Genomic DNA, 22917 nt, shown 5'->3' on the forward strand with positions numbered 1-22917 from the left:
TTCAAGGGATTGATACTAGAGCCATATGGTTTAGTGAAACATAGACTGAAGTCATGGAAATTTTTTGCCAATCTTACCTCAGCTAAGATGGTAAGGATTGGGTCAAAGGAATGGTCTCTGGTGGCTGCTCCATTGCAGTTTATGACTAACGGAACCATGAAACCAACCTGATGGAATAAAACTATGTATTAAACAATAATATTTAAAGAATTTGGATTTTAATACCACTGTTATAAACAAGAATTTTCATTTATAAACCACTTTATCTATTCAAATTGTTTCAAAGCATTTTATGTAACATTTGTGACTTTGGGTCAAAGTGGTTTTATTCCTCAGCAAATATAAAATTAATGACTTGAGCATGATTTCTGACTAAGTGGAGACAATTTAATATTTCTTATGTTTTCATAAAATTGGGAGAGAAAAGATTTTAACTTCTTGATTTTAACTGATAGAAATACTCTTAATTTGAAAGAAGATCCAAAATAAGGAATTGGTGTATGAAGAATCCATACAAGTACGTCATATTGGTAATGCCTTGCTTTTTTTAACATTGTGTTTAGTTATCTAAATTTATGCAGTCATCCAAAAATGGAACATATTGCCATTTTATTCATTCAGATATAACACGAACAAACAGAATAAACATTTCTTCTATATCATCCTTACCAGGTAATTTGCTCTTGATATCAGAAAGTAAGGTCTTAGTGCATGGTGCAATATGACCGTATGCCAATTGTTTTTTTCATTTCAAATTAGGAATACAAATCCAATGCCAATTATGCATATTCATCCTCACTACAAACTACTTATTCAGTTTAGTGTTTTGCTGCAACTATTGGCAATCTTTATGTCAGTTTGGGAATGATCTAATGCGAGATGAAAGATCAGCATGCCATCCATTTCCTCAATTTCAATCTCAGTGTCAGGACAACCATCATTTATTTTCAGCAACACTTAGTCAACACAAAAAGCTGAATTATCATTATTAGCTAGAGGCTATATATTACAAATTAACATTAATTAGCAGTTAATCCCACCATCGAATTCTCCTAATCAATTACAACCACAATGGGACCTGCACAAGTGGATTTACAAACAGAAATTATATGACAAACAATTCTAACCTTGCAATATCACTTTGATATCCTTATCAATAAATAAATGAGTTGTATTCAATTGTTTGGAAAGCTATTGTTCATAATCAACGAAAGCAAGAACTATATGATATCTAACTGTAGAGTTAATGAAATTATACTCCTGACAAGAAAGCTCTCTGCTGGGATAAACCATTATGTAATACTAAATTGTAATACTGCCATCTAATTACTAATCATAATTCGGGTCACTAGATTGAAACAAAATCATGAGGTTGGATTAAAATAGTGTCAAGATTCCTTTGTTGCACAAGTATTTTGTATACCAAATAGGAAACCTTCATTACTTAAATTTGTGCTTACATTTCACAGCACTGAAAATTCCTGCAGCTTTTTGTACTGATGTGTGAGAAACAGAGTGTATCTGAATGTTACAGAAAATACTCAATGGTTATCCTGTCAGCGAAGTTATAAATGAGGAATTGGGTAGAATGCTGACCTTCCATCTCCTGTTAGAACATTTCCAAACAAAATCTAATGTTTAAATCTCAATGCACTACATATTTTAGGTCATCTTGATAGTATAATATAAAGAAATTGTGAATCTGTGCGCACATCTCAGATTTTACATGAACGTTAACCTCTTGATAGTTTCATTAGTTTTCAACATCATGCAAAATGACATTGAAACTACAAAATTACTAACACTCATTATACAAAATAATAGAAACTCGGAGGTGATTCAAGAGCAGTGTAGATCACTCAAGGATTTTTGATCTTATCTGAATATCCTTTAGACGACTGTGTAAGCACAACCTATTATCCCTTAATTACCTGCATGGAATCTCTCTTTTCGCATATGCTGTGGCAAATGCAGATTTTTGGCTCAATGGGTTGCTGAACTGAAAGATAATTTTGACATGTTAAATCAGAGTAATTACAGTAAAAATCATGCCTAACACAACATGATGGTATATAACATAGTTAGTTCAATCGTTCTCAGTCACAGGAAGTGATAAAATAGATTTTAATCTTTGTCCTGATCACATTATATAAAATACCTAAGATGTTGCCATGAGTGCCCATAATACCCAGGAAACAAAATCAGATAATATTTCCAGCACAAAAGTTAGGGGAATGTCTGCATCAGAATTATGTATCCATATTTTGGCCTTATTAAGCAGATACCCAGGATACAGCTCACAGTAAGTCAGGATATTAAGTTTTACAGTAGCAGAGAGATAACATATGCAGCCATAGATTTTGCTGGAGCGGAGCATCTCGTGACAGCACTTGATGAACAGAGGTGAGCAAACTAACCAACAATTTATCTCCTTAACCAAGATTTAAAGATTGAGAAAGAAACAGTCACAGAGTGGAGAAGAAATCACAGCCAAATCAGGTACAGTGAGAGAAATAACGGGGGCTACATTCAATAACCCCAAGCTAGGTGCAGGGATCACATTGCATGACTAACATTAGCCCATTGCTCCCAATATAAACAACAAGCCAACTTCATGCTGCTCTCCAACTTACATGATTGCTGTCTGCAGCCATTATTAACCATGCTATTTGTTCACTCATTGCCTCAGTGAGATACTGTTTTTTTTGTGTGATTAATACTATGCAAAACCAGGGTGTGTTACTTAAAATGTGTGTTACTTATGCTGTAGTAGAAGCTTGGGCAAGTATTCTGGATGCCAGTCTGCTAGCCACCTGGAAAACATCAAGGAAAATGGAAACGGCATAGAACAGGGGCCATGGTTTTCTTATGTTGTACTTGAAACTTTGGAAGGTGTTGAAAGATGTCCTGTTTTTGCAGGAAGGTTATCAGACACGCATCGAAAAGGCAAGCAGAAGAAATAGCTGTGACAGTCAACATACAGTCAAGGACCAACACTTGGATCCACTGCCACTAGTTAAATGACTTCACTTCTGAGATAGATGCATCTTCAAATGACACTCCAGCAATTGCACCAGTAATTTCAACCACTAGTATTTGCATCACACTCATCACTTTCAAACTAATAATCTCTAGGAATCAGAACTCATACCTAATTTATATGCTGGTCCGTACGTTCGCACTTAGGATCACTGCAAATCGTACACGTCAAGCAGCTTGGCACAACACTAACACATTTTCCACTCTTCTACAAGTCAAGGTGATATATAATTGCAGACAAGAGCAGTTAAATACCAAGTGATAGATACAAATGCATTACCCAATTTCCATGCAGAGACAGTTTTCAACTCTGGAACAGCCATTATTGAGGCAGCAGAAAGGCTGATATCATAGAGGATTATTGTACCAAATTCTCCTCACTTCCTACTTCCCCAAGAATTCCCTATTTCACTACAGCCCTGCTTTCCTCTTTCTGCTTTCTGGAAACCATGAACTGCAACTTGGCCAAGGGATGGTAGAAAAACTAAAGACATTACCTCATGACTTAAAATTCACAGTTATTAATTCAATTATTAATACTGTGCATAATTTGGAGTCAGCTTACTGTCAGCATTTGCAAATGGCAAGTCTCCTGGCAGAAGTGGCTGCAGCCAACGTACAGGGAAAGGGTATCACAACTCCCTAAAGGGCAAAGTCACTCACAAGTTCTGCTACAGAGGACTCTGAAGGAGTAATTGATAGAAAAATGTTGATGGGTTTGCATGGTGAAATGCAAGGATTTTTGGCTAATGTGCCAAAAAACCTGCAGCAAACAGTAGATAGCAGCTTTACTATAAACTTACAAGGGTTTTGTTCAGACATTGAAACCACTTCTTTCCAGCTCGCAACTGGTGAACATCTCCATTAACTTTAATCTGACAACTGATGTCTTAATTTCCATTATAACACAAAAAGAACCCACTCAAAATTTGGAAGCTGTAGTGCAAAGTCCAGCTTATTGCCTGCCTTCAATAATTGTGAATATCAGTATGCAAAAAAAAACTTGCAGGATTCCATAGCTGTCTACTTATGTCTTCCCACAGCTTACTAGGAATATTTAGCCACTAATGCTGGAGAGGTTATTAGGTCAATAGCTTTGCAGAGAGTATTTGAGAGCCCACCACTGCCATTACTCATCAGCCAACAGATTAGATACTTGCCACTCATGCTGAGGTAACGCAGTGTGAAGCTGAGTGTTTCAAGCCCAGTGTTGCTCAAGGCCACCTCCAGAGTCTCTTCCATTAAAAATCAACACCTTTCCATTAGCCATGCAGCAAGCAGGAAGGACATGGACAGGTAAAGATATGCAAGACCATAGGGATGTTCAACAACAAATTGACATTTTTTTGTAATTTAGCATGTTTTGATTTATAGATATGATTTGGAATATGTTATTGTTCAGATTTTGATTTTGCATTGGTATCAAAATAAGCATTTAGATAGTCAGCACCCAGAAGCTAACAATTGGGACTGTTAGTGAATTCTGGGTTATACTTACTAGTGTCAGTTAAGCACTTTGCTCATAGAAAGGGGCTGCTTAAGTTACTTACTCCCTAACTCACCCTCCTCCACTGCCCCTTCTCCTGCTGCTGTGCAAATGGCGGCAAGGGAAAAACCTTCCACTGGCAAGATGGTGGAGCACAAAGCAGATAACCATGAATCATAACACCAACTCTGCTGCAGAGTTTGTTTAGAATGATCCATACAGAATGGAATCATTGCTTCAGCCTGTCAGTAGTCTTCCTTATCATATCCTGTGTAGCAACATGTCAGATTTTGATTACATGTCATGCCCACATGTGCTCTGCTGTCACCAGTTATGTCATGTTGGATGGCTCAGTAGCTGCATTTTGGTTTGTTATATTGTCTCCAGTTCAGATGTCACAGTCACAGAATGAAATCATCAATATTGACATCAGGATACCCAACATTCAACATGCATGATGCACTGTGTATGGTCACACATCACTGTACATTAAGGGAATAGAGTTTATTTCAGTTGTGATGCTTCTTAAAGCTGACATGCAAAAAAAAACATGCCTATAATCAATAGTATCTGGCACCATAAGGGAAGCTCATAATCCTGGCTCCATCTTTGGTGATCTCGCAAGACACAATGAATTGTAATTAGTTGTCTCTGAGCAGGAAGCATCAGTGACCTCCCAAATGCCTTCCAGCCTGGAAGAAGCTATGCATTAAAAGTTCATAATCTCTGTGACCTTGTCAGCCACTTCAGTCCTAGCTCAGTTCTGTTGCAGCATGTGGTATATTTCAGAGGATCTCTTTATTGTTCCTTGCTGAAATTCAAATAGGCAAATTATTCAATGAACATGCAGGTTGAGATTATGGCTTGCTGAGAGCACTTCTTCCCACCTTCCTCCTCCTCCTCCCTCTCAGCATTTGCCTGTTCAATGTGCCCTCATTTTCTCAGTCATGTTGAACTCCAAGGCAAATGCCTATAATATATTCATGTCTGGATGCAACTGGTTCGGGCAGAAATCTTGAAATCAAAACAAGATCCTTCAGCACCTACCACACTACTTTTTAGTAAATTTAGCAACTTTCACAAATGCCAGAAAGTTTCCAATTTATGTTTTACATATCTGAACAAGGAGGTATGTTATTTTGGGAGCTGTAGCAAATATTCTGGAAGAGGTAAGAAGTGTTATTTAATTTTGAGTAGTTTAAGATTAAGAAAGTTCAGAATGAAATCAGACTGATATCATCACTCATCTTGCAAAATTCAGTCAAAGACATCAATCCAACTAAAACAGATATCAATGCCACAAAGACATTTATTGATTTAGAACTCTAGATGCTAAAGCTCATTAATTCAGGGAAGGAAGATTAAAGGACTGATGTAACTTGCAAGATTGTGTAAACTCAGAACATTGTTAATCATGTGTGGTCTTAATCCAAATGACACTGACTTATAAAAGCTATTAATGTGTAAACTAAGGAATAACTCTTAAAATAATATTACCAATTTATTATCCCAGACTCACAATATATGGTTGTTGCAAGTTAATGCACGGCATCCATTGGTACCGGTTTACAGTTGCACACTAAACCATCACGTTTTAGCAGCTTTGTCCAGAAAAGTTTTGCTGCTCAAATTTGAGATTTCTCTGATAAGATTTAGTCATCCCTATTAATCAGTTGTTCAACCAGCTTTCATATTAAATCGTGACAATAATCATCTTTCATTACATGACTTACATGTAGTCCTCTTTCTTGACAATTTATCAAGATTTTGCTCATTGACTTGGTAGCCACTGACTCACCAGTTGGGGAATATCCTAATCAAGAGTTAATAAATTAAACTCACAATGGTTAGTGCAAGACAGGCTGGCGGACCAAGTCAGGCACAATTCATTCATAGACTGCTTTGAGTCGGTAGACTGGTCCATATTCAGACTCAGCAGCCAACCTTGATGAGTATGTCACCACTGTCACAGACTATATCAGCAAGTGTGTAGAGGACTATGTACCAAAGAGATCAATCTGGGTGTTCCCAAACTGGAAGCCATGGATGAACCACGAGATCCACTCCCTACTGAAGTTCAGGACTGCCATGTTGAAATCAGGTAACCCTGACCTACACAAGAAATCAAGGTAAGACCTTCGTAAAGCTATCAGAGATGCCAAGAAACAATACCAGTCCAAAATAGAGTCCCAGACCAGCCGCTAATTGTAGCAAGGTTTACATGCTATAACGAGCTACAACACAAAATCGGGCAGCATCGTGGACAACAGTGCATTCCTTCCTAATGAGCCTAATGCATTCTATGCATGTTTGGAACAGGAGTGAATGGAATGTCACCAGCTGCCCCGACAGCCTCCAATATATCTGAACCCACAGTCACCGTTGCAGAGGTCAGATCAGTCTTCCAGAGAGTGAACCCACGTAAGGCACTTGGCTCAGATGGTGTCCCAGGCTGCATCCCCAGATCCTGCTCAGATCAGCTGGTGGGGGTATTTGCAAACATTTTTAACCTCTCCATACTTCAATCTGAGGTTCCCACCTGCTTTAAGAAGACCATTATCATGCCAGTACCTAAGAAAAATGAGGTAACCTGCCTTAATGACTACTGCCCAGTGGTTCTGACATCCACCACTATCATGAAGTGCTTTGAGAGGCTGGTCACAGCACACATCAGCTCCTACCTACCAGACAAACTCGACCCACTGCAATTCACCTACCACCAAAACAGGTCCACAGCAGAGCCATCTCACTCATCTCTGGAGCATCTGGACAGTAGAGACACCCATGTTAGATTATTGTTTATTGACTACAGTTCCGCCTTCAATACTATAATTCCAAGCAAACTCATCTCCAAACTCCTAGACCTGGGACTCCACACTTCCCTTTGCAATTGGATCTTTGACTTCCTGACCAACAGACCCCAATCAGTAAGGATATGCAGTAATACCTCTGCCATGATTATCCTCAACGCTGGTGACCCGCAAGGCTGCACCCTCAGCCCCCTACCTTAATCCCTATACACTCACGACTGCATGGCCAGATTCTGCTCTAACTCCATCTACAAGTTTACAGATGGCACCACTGTAGTGGGCCGTATTTCAAATAACGATGAGTTGGAGTACAGGAAGGATATAGAGCACCTAGTGGCATGGTGTCATGACAACAACCTTTCCCTCAATGTCATTAAAACAAAAGAACTGGTCATTGACTTCAGGAAGGGGTGCATGCCCCTGTTTGCATCAATGGTGCTGAGGTCGAGAGGGTTGAGAGCTTCAAGTTCCCAGGAGTGAACGTCACCAAAAGCCTGTCCTGGTCCAACCATGTTGATGCTATGGCCAAGAAAGCACACCAGTGCCTCAATTTCTTCAGGAGGCTAAAGAAATTTTGCACGTCCCCTTCGACCCTCACCAATTTTTATCGATGCACCGTAGAAAGCATCCTGTCTGGATGCATCAGGGCTTGGTATGGCAACTGCTCTTCCCGAGACCGCAAGAAACTGCAGAGTTGTGGACACAGCTCAGCACCACAGAAACCAGCCTCCCCTCCATGAACTCTGTCTATATTCCTCGCTGCCTCCATAAAGCAGCCAGCATAATCAAAGACCCACGCCGGACATTCTCTCTTCTCCCCTCTCCCATTCGGCAGGAGATACAAAAGCCTGAAAGCACGTACCACCAGGCTCAAGGACAGCTTCTATTCTGCTGTTATAAGACTATTGAACGGTCCCAGAGTACAATAAGATGAACTCTTCACCTCACAATCTACCTCATTATGGCCTTGCACCTTATTGTCTGCCTACACTGCACTTTCTCTGCAATCTGTAAAACTTTATTCTGCACTTTATTATTGTTTACCCTTGTACTACCTCACTGTTGTAATGCAATGATCTGTATGGATGGCATGCAAAACAAAGATTTTCACTGCACCTCAATACATGTGACAATAATAAACCAATTTACCCATGCTAGGAGGTAAAACCCAAAACAATTTCTCAATAAAGATCTATTTTGTATCCATGATATATTTTCAGCAGATATCAAAATCCAGCTTTCTGGAGGCATGAAGTCTTTAAAGAAAAAAAAAATTCAAAACGGCGTTGAAGAATGCTGACATTTTGCAAGCAACACCCAAGGAAGCACCAAAGTATTCTCGTTCTTACCTTTTAATGCTGAAATCTGCAACCACAATGACTGCAGTAACAATGTTTTAAGCCATTTAAACACATTAGTGATTTTATGATCACTAGACAGACCTGAAAGACTCAGCAGACCAGACCACCCAGAAAGCAGTGTCAGGGAGGCCTCCAATGTGCCAAAAAATGTGGTCACAGGAAGGACTACAGGTAAGACAGAAGTGTCAGGGCTTGAGACCCCACCTCCCTAGCATCCTCCTAGCTAATGTGCAGTCATTGGAAAACAAGACAGGCAACCTCAGAGCAAGACTGCTGTATCAGAAGGACATGAGTAACTGCTGTGTACTCTGTTTCACAGAGCTATGGCTCGCTCCCAGCTTTCCAGACACAATGCTCCAGCCTGAGGGTTTCACCATCCACCATTTGGATCAGATGGCAGCATCAGGTAAATGCAGAGATGGTGGCGTTTGCTTCTTGATCAACTTGTCGCGCTGCTCAAATATGGCAGTTGTGTCTCAGTCCTGCTCCCCCAACCTGGAATGTCTGGCGGTCAAGTGTCGTCCATACTATCTGTCGAGTGATTTTCTTCGCCGCTATCCTGGTTGCAGTATACATCCCACCCCAGGCAGACATCAAGCTGGCATGGAGGAATTGAGCGCTGTGATTAACAGGTACGAAACAGCACACTCCAATGCCTTCCCCATCAGGGGACTTTAGCCAGGCTAGCTTGAAGAAGCCTCTGCCAAACTACTACCTGCACGTCACCTGTAACCACAGAGGATGCAACACACTCGACCACCACCATTAAGAGCGCCTACCATGCCATCCCACACCTGCGCTTCAGGAAATCTGACCACCTGGCCGTGCTTCTGCTCCTTGTATAGAGGCAGAAGACTGAAGAGTGTGGCACCAGGAGAGGACCACAAAGGTATGGTCAAGGGAGGTGGAGGAGCATATACAGGATTGCTTTGAATCATTGGACTAGAACACATTCAGGGATTAATCAATGGATCTGAAAGAATATGCTACAGTCATCACAGACTTCATCAAGACCTGTGTGGACAAGTGCATGCCCACAAAAACACATTGAGTCTTCCTAAACAAGAAGCCCTGGATGAACCAGGAGACTCGAAGTCTGCTGATGGCTAGATCTGTGGCGTTCAGGACTGGCGATCCAGAGACCTACAAGAAGTCCAGGTATGACCTCCAGAAGGCTATCGTGAGCGCGAAGAGACAATTCCAGGCAAAGCTGGAGATGCAAACAAATGCTCAAAAGCTGTGGCAGGGTTTGCACGCCATCACCTTCTACGAGGCAAAATCGAATAGCATAAATGGCAATGAAGCATCACTCCCCGTTGAGCTTAATGCCTTTTATGCACGCTTTGAGAGGGAGAATAATGACATACCCTTGCGAGTCCCCACAGCACCCAACGACCCTGTGATCTGTCTCAGAGGCTGACATCAGAACATTCTTCAGGAGGGTGAACCTTTACAAGGCGTCAGGCTCGGATGATGTACCTGGTCGAGCGCTTAAAAAGCTGCACTGACCAACTGGCTGAAGTGTTCAGGGGCATCTTCAACCTCTCGCTTCTGTGATCTGAGGTCCCCACCTGCTTCAAGATGGCATTGATTATACCAGTGTCTATGAAGAGCAGGGTGAACTGCCTCAACCACTACCGTCCAGTCGTACTTACACCCACTGTAATGAAGTGCTTCGAGATGTTGGTTACGGCTCCAATCAGCTCCTGCCTCAGTAAGGACATGGACCTGCTTCAATTTACTGACCACCACAATAGGTCTACAGCAAATGCTATCATGCTGCCTCTCCACTCTGCTCTGGACCACCTGGACAACCAGAACATGTATGTCAGGCTGTTGTTCATTGACTGCAGCTCAGCGTTCAACACCAGCATCCCCTCAAAACTTATAATCAAGCTTCAAGACCTGAGCCTCTGTACCTCCCTCTGCAATTGGATCCTCAACTTCCTCAATGGGAGACCATACCCAATGCGGATTGGAAACATCATCTCCTCCTCACTGGCGCCGATACAGGCACACCTCAGGGCAGCATGCTTAGCCCCCTGCTCTACTCTTTCTATACATATGACTGCATGACTAAGCACTGCTCCAATGCCATTTATTCGCATATGACACCACTGTTGTTGGCAGAATCACGGATGGTGATTAGGCGGTGTACAGGAGTGAGATAGGTCAGCTGACTGAGTGGTGCCAGAACAACAACTTTGTGCTCAAAGTCAGCAAGAGCAAGGAACTGACTGTGGACTTTAGGAAGGGGAAATCAGGCGAACACGCACCAGTCCTCATCGAAGGGCCTATGGTGGAAAGGGTGAGCAGCTTCAAGTTCCTGGGTGTCAACATCTCAGAGGACCTATCCTGGGCACAGCTCATAGATGCCACCACAAAGGCGACACACCAGCATCTCCACTTTCTTAGAAGTTTAAGGAAATTCAGCATGTCATCAGAGATTCTGACAAACTTCTATGGATGTATAGTGGAAAGCATTTTCACTGGTTGCGTCACAGCATGGTTTGGAAGCTCTAATGCACAAGAATACAAGAGGCTACAGAGAGCAGTGGACTCAACCAGTCTATCGTGGGTACAGTTATCCTCACCATCAAGGACATCTACAAGAGGTCATGTCTCAGGAAGGCAGCATCCATCATCAGGGACCTCCACCATCCATGCTGTGCCCTCTCCCCAATGCTGCCATCAGCCAGGAGGTACAGGAGCCTGAAGACCCCACACCAAGGTTCAACCACAGCTTCTTCCCCACTGCCTTCAGTTTCTTGAGCTGACCTGAAAAATCATAACAGTACCTTAGACTACATTTTTATTGTCTCTCAATCTTGCACTAGTATCATTATGTTTATTTTCATGCATGTGAGTCGTGTATAATTTGCGTTAGTTTAAGATTATGTTAACTTATGTTTGTCCTTGTCTTTTAATGCCTGTCCTATAACACAGAACATAGAACAGTACAGCACAGTACAGGCCCTTTGGCCCACAATGTTGTGCCAACCTATATAAAACTACTCCACGATCAATCTAACCCTTCCTTCCTACACAGCCCATAACCCTCTATTTTTCTTTCATCCATGTGCCGATCTAAGAGTCTTTTAAATGTCCTTATAGTACCAATTTCTACCACCACCACTGCCGGCAGTGCATTCCAGGCATCCACCACTCATCCACCACTGTCTGTGTAAAAACCTACCTCTGACATCTCCCCTAAACTTTCCTCTGCTCACCTTAAACAGATGTCCTCTAGTATTGGCCATTGCTGCCCATGGAAAAAGGTGCTGGCTGTCCACTCTATCTATGCCTCTCATAATCTTATACACCACTATCAAGTCGTCTCTCATCCTCTGTCACTCCAAAGAGAAAAGCCCTAGCTTGCTCAACTTTTCCTCATAAGACATGTCCTCTCAGCCAGGCAGCATCCTGGTAAATCTCCTCTGCACCCTCTCGAAAGCTTCCGTATCCTTCCTATAATGAGGTGACCAGAAATGAACACAATACTCAGGTAAATACGGTCTAACCAGAGTTTTATAGAGTTACAACATTACCTTGCGGCTCTTGAACTCAATCCTTACTAATGAAGGCCAGCACACCATACGCCTTCTTAACCTATCAACTTGCGCGGCAACTTTGAGGGATCTATGAACTTGCACCCCAAGATCCTTCTGTTCCTCCACACTGCTAAGAATCCTGTTATTAACCTTGTCATTCACCTTCAAGTTCAACCTTCCAAAGTGTATCACATTATACTTTTCTGGATGGCACTCCACCTGGCACTTCTCCGCACAACTCTGAATCCTGTCAATATCCCATCGTAACCTCCAACAACCTTCCACACTATCCACAACACCTCTAACCTTGGTGTCATCTACAAACTTACTAACCCATCCCTCCACTTCTTTATCCAAGTCATTTATAAAAATCACAAACAGCAGGGGTCCCAGAACAGATCCCTGTGGAACACCACTAGTCACCGACCTCCAGGCAGAACACCACCCTCTACTACCACTCTCTGCCTTCTGTGAGCAAGCCAATTCCGAATCCATGCAGCCAAGTTTCCATGGATGCCATGCCCCCGGTAGACTAGAATGCCTTGGGGTTTTCCTCAATCCTACTCATCAAGGCTTTCTCATGTCCCCTTCTAGCTCTCCCAAGTCTCTTCTTGAGCTCCTTGCTGTCTACCTTGTAATTCTCAAGAGCCCTGCCTGATTTTTGCTTCCTAAACCTTAAGTATGCTTCCTTTTTCCCCTTGACTAAATGTTCCACCTCTCGTCAACCATGGTTCCTTCACCCTACCATCCTTACCCTATCTCAGTGGACCAAACCTATCCAGAACCCCATGCAAGTGTTCCCTAAACAACCTCCACATTTCTGCTATGCATTTCTGAGAACATCTGTTCAAAATTTACGCTCCCAAGTTCCTGCCTAGTATCATCATAATTAGCCCTTCCCTAATAAAATACTTTCCCATATTGTCTGCTCCTATCCTTGTCCATGACTATTCTAAAGGTCAGGGAGTTATGGTCTGTATCTCCAAAATGCTCGCCTACTGAGAGATCTGTCTGACCAGGTTCATTGCCTAGTACTAGATCTAGTATGGCCTCTTCTCTGGTCAACCTGTCCACATACTGTGTCAGGAATCCTTCCTGGACACACCTAACAAATTCTGTCCCATCTAAACCTTTTGCATTAAGGAGGTGCCAATCAATATTAGGGACGTTGAAGTCACTCATGACAACAACCCTGTTATTTTTGCACCTTTCCAAAACCTGCCTACTTATCTGCTCTTCAGTGTCCCGGTGGCTATTGGGATCCTATCGAATACTCCCAATAGAGTGATTGCTTCCTTCCTGTTTCTGACTTCCACCCACACTAACTCAGTGGACAATCCCTCCAGGACGTCTTGTGCAGCTGTGACACTATCCCTGAGTAGCAATGCCACTGCCACACCCCACCCCCCCTGCCCTTTTACCTCCCTTCCTATCCCTTTTGAAACATCTAAGCTCCAGAACATCCAGCAGCCAATCCAGCCCTTGCAACAGCCAAGTCTCTGTAATGGCCACATTGTAATTCCACATACTGATCCACGCTCCAAGTTCATCACCCTTATTCTTAATACTTCTCACATTAAACACATTTCAACCCATCCAACTGACTGCATTTATGCCCTATCCACTGCCTATCCTTACTCACAGTCTCACTGCACATTGCATCTACCTTTACACCAACTGCTCCATCATCCAACCTAATACTCTGGTTCCCATCCCCCTACATAAAGCTAATTTTCATGGCATTTATACCCTGGGTATGTATGCCTACGGCAACAATAAACTTGCACTCCAATCTTTCTCCTGACATTCCCAGCACGTATATAGTATCACCTCCTCTGCTCCCCTTCATTCTCTACACTGCACTTTACTCCTTGCCCTCCTACTCAACACACAGACACTATCTTTTATTGTCAGAATTACTGCAACCTTCATTTGCACTAACCTTGCAAATGGTATTTATATCATGCCACCATACTTACAAGTCTACCATGAACACACACTTCACTTTGTTTCAGAAAGTCAGGCAAAACAGGGCACCAGGAGACAAGCAGAGAAGCCAGAAAATATCTGCACATGCCTTCCCTGTCCACATTGTGGACACCATGGTTGCTACAAACCTCAGATGTGGAAAGCAGCAGCTTGGAGATGTTTGTGCAAGGCCACTTGACATCTTGCACTCATTTCTCCATCGCCTTTCATTTTCATCATGCATATCCTCTGTGACAAATTCAGTTGCCATCAGCACCCATTCCTCTCCTTCTTCATTGAACATTAACCCTCAATCTCTGAACTAAGGTGAAATCATGGACTTGAACTAGTCTCTTTCACTTACACTTCTTCCAATCTGGTCTACAATATCTGGTGTTCATAACATGGTCTCCTCTACATTGGAGAAGCTAAATGAGTGATCGCTTTGTGGAGAACCTGGTTCAATTTGCAGGAGTGACTTTGAGCTTCCAGTTGCCAGCCATTTTAATTTGCCATCCCACCCCCACTCTGACCTCTGTTTGTAACATAATCGTAACATAAGCTCAAGTAAACAACATTTCTTGTGTGGGCACACTGCAGCCTGCAGGACTCAACATTGAATTCTTCAACTTCAGATAACTTGCTATTTCTTTCTGTTTGCATCAGGACTAGCCATCTGTGCTTGCTATTCCTCTCCCCACTTTTCTTTCTTTCAGTTGTATATTCTGGCCTGCCCAGCACGTCCCAGTAGGCCAAACTACACGCCACCCAAACTTCACAACATCGGCCTATTACAGACATTCCCTTTGTTCCACTCATTGCCTTTCCCCATCTTGTCTGTTACTTGCTTTCTCAATTCTAGCAATTCTGATGAAGTGTCTTCCACTTGAAATATTAACTGTATATAGTTCTCTTTCCACCTTTCCACAGATACTGCCCAACTGGCTGTTCCTCCAACATTTGTTTTTGTTTCAGATTCCATCTGCAGTTTTATTTGTTTTCCAACAAACATGGTTAGTTATTTTGCAATACTCCAGACTTGTACCGGGTGCATCATTTACAGAAAGTCAGGCAGTGGGGGGAGACTAGTTCCACCACATTGCCTGGTGGAAGACCCTTATCTAAATATTATAGTGAGCTTCTGGATCATTCCACCTCATACTCTTTACACACAGAGGCTAAAACTACCCAAAGTACTGGATGGCGCTTTTCTAGGACAGAAGGGCCAGACAACAATCGTCTTCTTCTCCTCATAGAGCAAATCCGCCATTACAGGAATCAGTTCAGTGAATCTTTGCTGCACTTCCTCGATGGCAAACATATCCTTTTTTTTGAGGTAAGGAGATGAAAACTCTACAAAATATTCAAGATGTAGTCTGCCAGGGTCCTAGATAACTGCAGTAAGAAGTCTTCATGCCTATATGTAAATCTTCTCATAATAAAAGCCAACATACAACTGTCCTTCCAAATTGTTTACTGTACCTGCACATTGGCTTTCAGTTACTCGTGTACAAGGACATTAAGGTCTCTTTAAACATCAACATTTATGTAATCTCTCATCATTTAAGAAATACTCTGCTTTTCTGTTTTGTGCACCAAAGTGGATAACTTCACATTTTTTCCCCACACTATATTGTGGCTGCTGAATTCTTGCCTACTCATTAAGCTTGTCGATATCCCCATGAAGTTTGTTTTTATATCCTCCTCCCCATTAATAATTTCACCCTAGTTTAGTATCATTAGCAAATTTTGCCCCCTTGGACAAGTCATTGATATGGATTGTGAATTGCTGGGACCCAAGCATTGATCCCTGCAGTACCCCAGAAGTCACAGCCTACCAAAATGAGAAAAATCCATTTAATTCCACTCTTTACTTTCTGCCTGATAATCAAATCTCAATTGATTTCAATTTATTACCTCCAATTCAGTGTGCTCAAAGCTTTTTTGACCCGACTGAAAGCCTTCAAGATACACTACACACACAATTTCCCCTTTATCATTTCCTACTCTGCCTGCTTCTGTGGGCAATTGGAAGATGAGGTTTTCTCTTCTTAAGTCTCGAGTTTGGGTGACCTCTCCGATGCAGCAGTGAGAAGTGAACTGTGGAACATAAAAGGGATGTGCAACAACCTGGAATGATCCAGAGGCTAGGAAGCTGAGAACGACTGTGACTGCGATCTTCAAGGTCAAAGTAGTCTAAGCTTATATGGAAGGGTTTACTAGGTCACAGACAGTCATAGATCTCAATGAGGTCAAAGTTTGAGTGCTGAGCCTTTAAATGGAACAGTTTCATTGGAAATAGTATTAGTAAAACCTGATTGTCCTGTGAACAAATAGTGAGGTTGAAAATACCACTGCAGACTAACGTTGATTGTTGTACTACTGTTGACATTATTTGGGAGAGTTTTCGTTGGAATAAAGGTGTTGATGCAAACAGAAATTCCACTAAAAGCCAGGAATCAAACTTCCCAATGGATATTAAAACATCCAAAATCACTCTGCTCCAGGTTATGCCAATTGTACGGCACTGCTTTTTTATTCCCTAGAGTTGCGTGAAGGGATTTTAGGGCTGGAATATCAGGAACTTTTCACCCAATATTCTGGAATGGAATTAAGCTTGGTAAAATTGTAGTGTCTGAAGTCTTCTTCCTCCCAGTCTCCAGCACTGAACCTTCAGTCTGAAATGTCACTAATTGTATATGAAGGAAGTTACATCCAAACCTATGTAAGTGCTAAAAGAAATCTGTAGAAACTTACTGGATTGATGGTTTTTGGATTCAGTCGATCACTGGGCCTTGGATATGGTTTAATGGCAGGAGCTGTAGTGCTACTCGTTGCTGATCCTGGTGCCTTCTTTCTCTGTACATCAATTTTAGACTTCTCATGAGACAGCGACGACATTATTTGTGCATATCTTCCAACTGCAAGATAAAATGTCTGAATTTTAAATAAGCATTCTCCTCATAGTAGATGCTGTGTGTTCTGGTGAGAGGCGACAGGATGGCCATTCTCCTTACGTAATTCAAGAAATATAATAAATTTTACCCAGATGTCCATAAATTAATTAATTTCTAAGGCATTCCATAACAGTACAATGTGATTGAGGATTAAACCCTCAGCTCACACCAATTTTGGATACAGATCATAGGAGGAAGCTGAGATGGAATCATCCTCTCAGCACTTCTGTCTAAATCTGGTTGCCAATGCTTCAGCCTTGGCTTTGGCAGTCATGTGCTCAGCCCCACCAACTTTGAGGATGGGATGCTCTTGGAACCTCCTCTTCCAATTAGTTGTTTAATTGTCCACCACCATTCGCTAGATGTGGTAGGACTAAAGAGCTGATCCAAATGCTGTTCAACAAGCACATAGTCCTGCATTGCAACTACACGTCATTTTTTGGTACACTTGGTTTTGCTCCTGGCATGTCCTCCTGCATTCCTCGTTGAACCAGGGTCAATCCTAAGCAGACTCCGAAGCAGATTTATTTTTGTTGCAAATCAGAAAGATGACTTTGACAACTTTGGCTGTATTGTCTCTCAGTGCCTGAAATGCTCTACAGAAATTATCAAGTATTAAATTTACATGGGCATGAGGTTCAAGATGCTCTTTGGGAAAAGGAGGGTGTTATAACTTTGAAATCTGAAAATAACGGCCAATATGGAAGAATATTCCTTAAAACTGTTGTCATTACAAAGGTTCATCAGGATCAAAAGTCAATGAATTTGTGTTAATGATGTAAATATATCAATGATGTGTTGCTTTACACACACTTAACTTTAGAAGGAAAAACATCCCAGAGTAACTGCTGGTAAAAAAAATATTTTCCACATGTCTCATCACATGAACAAGTACCAGGTTACCAAATCAACACTTTTCTTAAAGTAATTTCAGACTATCACAAGAAGCACATTTGATATCCAGGTCAGAGCGAGAAGTAAAGCATAGAAGTACAACTTTTGAACATATCTAATTAAAACATGAAGCAAAACATAAAATAAAATGAACTAGAATGAAATAATGGGAAACACTGAAAGTGCAGATATGGAAAAAGGTACAAATTATTAATTAAGTTTTATTTACAGCATGGTAACAGGCCCTTTCGGCCCAACGAGTCCGCGCCGCCCATTTTAAACCCCAAATTAACCTACCCATACGTCTTTAGAATGTGGGAGGAAACTGGAGCACCCGGAGGAAACCCACACAGACACGGGAGAAAGTACAAACTCCTTACAGACAGCGATGGGAATCGAACCCCGATCGCTGGCGCTGTAATAGCGTCGCGCTAACCGCTACGCTACCGTGCCACCCTATCTGTTACTTAAAACTATACCAAATGATTCTTTCCCAAACAAGAATTCTCTAGGGTAAAAAATATAAGGCAAGAGCGGGCGTTTTTTTTGTTAATGAAGGTACTAATATGTTCTCTATACCAAAATTTAGCTGGGGTTCATCCGTCAGTACTTGGTCTTTCCCACTTTCTGTAACAAATGTCAAGTTGAAGATTACACTTTAGCGCCATCACATGGAAAAACAGTGTATTGTTCTTTAAAAACTAACAAGGATTTATATGATGTCTTCAACATAGGATAATGATACGAAGTTCTTTGCAAGAGTATATTTAAAACAACTGTCAACACTATATGAAAGTTGTTATTATTACATGACAAAGCATCTGGTCAAAAAGGGGAAAGGATGGAAAAAGATGGGGAAAGTATTGAGGAAACAGATAGGGATGAAAGTCTAGAGAATTTAAGACAAGAGGAACAAGAAAAATAGCAGAAGGGTTGAAGGAGGTAGTGATGAGGCAAACCCTGGTGTCATCAGTGTGCAAAAAGTACTTAAGGTTGTGCATTAGATTGAAAAGGCAGTGTGCAAATGAGAAAGAAGAGGGGGCAAACACAAATTCTTGAGGCACTCCAGAAGTAACAGAATGGGGTGAGGTGAGAAGGCATTCCTGAAGACTCTTTAGCCAAAGCTGTAAGGGCATTGTCACTCAGCTGGTCAAAGAACACCTTTCATGTCAAAACTCTAGAGTTCAAGGAGGATGAATATTGATAGCTCACCAAAAATCAAATGAAATATTTAGTTACTTCCATTGAATCTCCAGAAACTTGAGTTTGGAGAGTCAAATATGAAGTTGCAGGAATATTCTGAGATTCAAAGTAATCCCTGGAAAAGCAAACAATTTTTGGAAAGACAGTCCAGGGCTTCATGTTGTTCAGCCAAACCTTGAAATGAAGTCTCAAGCCATGTGCATCAAATAAATTCATATTTATACTTAATAGAGGAAAAGAGTAAGTACCAAAAGAACATGATATTTTATCATACTAAAAATGCCGCAGCCTGACTACCGATAAATCCCAAGAATCTGACAATCTACATTTCAAAGTCCTGAAAGAGATGACAATGGATATAGTGGACAGTCTGGATACCATCTTCCAAAAATCTATAGAACCTAGAATGTTTCATGCATATCAGAGGACAGAAAGCATGACCCCACAAAGGAGAAAGAAGGGAGGGAAAACAGGGAACTATTGACTTTTTAGCCTGACTAGCAGATCTGAAAATGGGTCATTCTCAGGTCAGTAAGGTTGTGACTAGTGGGGTACAACAGAAATCAGTGCTAGGGCTCCAACTATTCACAATAATTTGGCTGAGTGGATCGAAAGTAAGATTTCCAAGTTCATTGATGATGCAAAAAACTAATTGGGAACTTGAAGACAAGTAAGTAATACAAAAAAATTTAAGGAGAGATATATACAATCTAAATGAATAGCAACAATACATGAGATGGGGCACTATGTAGAAAAATGTGAGCTTTCAATTAGTAGTAACAGAAATATTACTTTTTAAAGTGTTGAAAGCTTAGAAGTTTAAGGAGATTTGAGCACCCTTGCACAAGTCACTGAAAGCAAATATATACAAATGAGACAGGCAATTAGGATGGCAAATTGTGTGTTGATTTTTACCGCAAAAGATTTGAATGTTTCCAAATGTACAAAAATGAGTTCAAAAATCCGCTACTCTGAACTGTTTTTCACATAAAATAAAAATAAAACACTTTAGAGACACAAAGAGGTTGAGACTCAACAAAATGTAGCATTTCTAAGGCAAGCTTTGGAAACTGATTCTGATTGCAATCAATAAATTAAAGAAAAATATCAAATGATAATCAAAGCAGTAAAGATGCAAATGCCATAAAAATGTCAGGTGTAAATATCTGGAGTTGGGTAGAACATGATTTCTTCTAAATTATCTTCCCCTCTCCATAGCACCTCTTGCTCCTTCCCTACTCTCCCCCATTTCTCTACTCCTGTCCACTGCCTGACATTGCCCCTGCTCCTATCGTCCTCCACTTCCCCAACGTACCAGGTTCTTTCCTCCTTCCCGGACACACCTCCTCCCCGCTCCACCAGTCACCTCAAAGTGACCCCCATCAACCATCTTCCTCTCTTGCTCCACCCTCTCCTTCATCACCATTACCCGCGCCCCCTCCCCCTCGAACCTCTCCTTCCACGTCACTTTCCCCACCTCCCTCTTTCCCCCACCATCCCCATTCCTTTCCCGTCTCTCTTTACCTTTTCTCTCCATCTTCACACCTGTCCCCTTCCTCTTACCTGCCTTTGCACTTCCCTCACTATTACCTTCATTTGAACAGCCCTCCCCATGATCTTTCTCTGCCCCTCGCCTTCACCCCCCTCCACTCCTCCTGCACCTTCCTCTGTGCCCCTGAACATCCTCACACCCCGTCCCCACCCCTCCGTTCTCCCCCGTTCCTGTCCCTCGCTCTCCTTCTACCCCCTCTCCCTTCGTCCTTCTCCCTCCCACTATCGCCCCAGTTTACTTTTCCCCTCCCCCTCTCCCCCCCTCCCTCCCCCTCCCTCCCCCTCCCTCTCCCCCCTCCCTCTCCCCCTCCCCCCCTCCCTCTCCCCCTCCCCCCCTCCCTCTCCCCCTCCCCCCCTCTCCCCCTCCCCCCCCTCTCCCCCCTCTCCCCCTCCCCCCCCTCTCCCTCCCTCTCCCCCCCTCCCTCCCCCCCCCTCTCCCCCCCTCCCTCCCCCTCCCTCTCCCCCTCCCCCCCCTCCCCCTCCCCCCCCTCCCCCCCTCCCCTCCCCCCCTCCCTCCCCCTCCCCCTCCCTCCCCCCCCTCCCCCCCTCCCTCCCCCCCCCTCTCCCCCCCTCCCCCCCTCTCTCCCCCCCTCCCTCCCCCCCTCCCCCCCCCTCCCCCCCTCCCTCCCCCCCTCCCCCCCTCCCTCCCCCCCTCCCCCCCCTCCCTCCCCCCCTCCCTCCCCCCCTCCCCCCCCCCCCCCCCCCCTCCCCCCCTCCCTCCCCCCCTCCCTCCCCCTCTCCCCCCTCCCTCCCCCTCTCCCTCTCCCCTCTCCCTCCCCCTCTCCCTCCCCCTCTCCCTCTCCCCATCTCCCTCCCCCTCTCCCTCTCCCTCTCCCCCCTCCTCCTCCCTCCCCCTCCCCCTCTCCCCCCTCCCTCCCCCCTCCCTCCCTCCCCTCCCCCTCTCCCCTCTCCCTCCCTCCCCTCCGCCTCTCCCACCTCCCTCCCCTCCCCACCCCTCTCCCCCCTCCCTCCCCTCCCCTCCCTCTCCCCCTCCCCTCCCCCTCCCTCTCCCCCTCCCCCCCCTCCCTCCCCCCCCTCCCCTCCCCCCTCCCTCCTCTCCCCCTCCCCCCCCTCCCCCCTCCCCCCCCTCCTCTCCCCCCTCCCCCCCCCCTCCCCTCCCCCCTCCCCCCCCCCTCCCCCCCCTCCCTCCCCCCTCCCTCCCCTCCCCCCCTCCCCCTCTCCCCCCTCCCCTCCCCCCCTCTCCCCCCTCCCCTCCCCCCCTCTCCCCCCCCTCCCCCCTCCCCCCCTCCCCTCCCCCCTCCCCCCCCCTCCCCCCTCCCCCCCCTCCCCTCCCCCTCCCCCCCTCCCCTCCCCCTCCCCTCCTCCCCTCCCTCCCCTCCCCCTCCCTCCCCCCCTCCCCCCCCTCCCCCTCCCCCTCCCCATCCCTCCCCCTCCCCCTCCCCTCCCCTCCCCCTCCCTCCCCCCCCTCCCCTCCCTCCCCCCCTCCCCTCCCCTCCTCCCCCCCTTCCCCTCCCTCCCCCTCCCCCCCCTCCCCCCCCCTCCCCCTCCCCCTCCCCCCCTCCCCCCCTTCCCCTCCCCCCCCCTCCCCCCCTTCCCCTCCCTCCCTCTCCCCTCCCTCCTCTCCCCCCTCCCCCCCTCCCTCCTCTCCCCCCCCCCTCCCTCCTCTCCCCCCCTTCCCCCCTTCGCTTCCCCTTCCCTTCCCCTTCCCCTTCCCCTTCCCCTCCCCTTCCCCTTCCCCTTCCCCTCCCCTTCCTCCCCTTCGCCCCTCCCCTTCGCCTCCATCTCCTCACCTTCGGCCGCTTCCCCGTTGCTCGGCAGCGGTTCCCTCTCCCTCTACGGAATCCGCCTCGTCTCAACGCTAAACGCGATCTCAAAACCGTTCTGTTCCGTTCCGTTCCCATCCCATCCCATCTCCTGCCCGCGGCAACGCTCTCCTCAGTCTCGTTTACACTTGAGTAAATCATTCCTCCACCTGCGGACAGATCTCTGGACTATTTTATGTCCTTTAAACTCAGTCGTTTTCAGTATGTTTTCTTCACCTTTCGATCAATATGTCCTGCCCCATACTGTTGGCAATTCATTGCTGTAAACCTAAAAATCATAACACTCTGAAATCTGTCCACCCCGCAACAGCAT

General features: G+C 44.4%; 1 protein-coding gene across 1 annotated transcript in view; it reads right to left on the reverse strand.

Annotated features, from left to right (window-relative positions):
- LOC127566945 (PACRG-like protein) overlaps nt 1–22596 on the reverse strand; it is a 41268-nt gene extending 18672 nt beyond the window's left edge. The window contains exons 1-2 of the mRNA XM_052009504.1: nt 22572–22596; nt 16973–17136 (exon numbers count right to left, since the gene is read on the reverse strand). Coding sequence (XP_051865464.1) covers nt 16973–17116 — 144 coding nt within the window. The 5' untranslated portion in view covers nt 17117–17136; nt 22572–22596. The remainder of the gene's footprint in view (nt 1–16972; nt 17137–22571) is intronic.
- Between the last annotated feature and the right edge of the window lie 321 nt (nt 22597–22917).

Source organism: Pristis pectinata, chromosome 2, assembly GCF_009764475.1.
Source record: "Pristis pectinata isolate sPriPec2 chromosome 2, sPriPec2.1.pri, whole genome shotgun sequence".
In the NCBI taxonomy this organism is placed as follows: Eukaryota; Metazoa; Chordata; class Chondrichthyes; order Rhinopristiformes; family Pristidae; genus Pristis; species Pristis pectinata.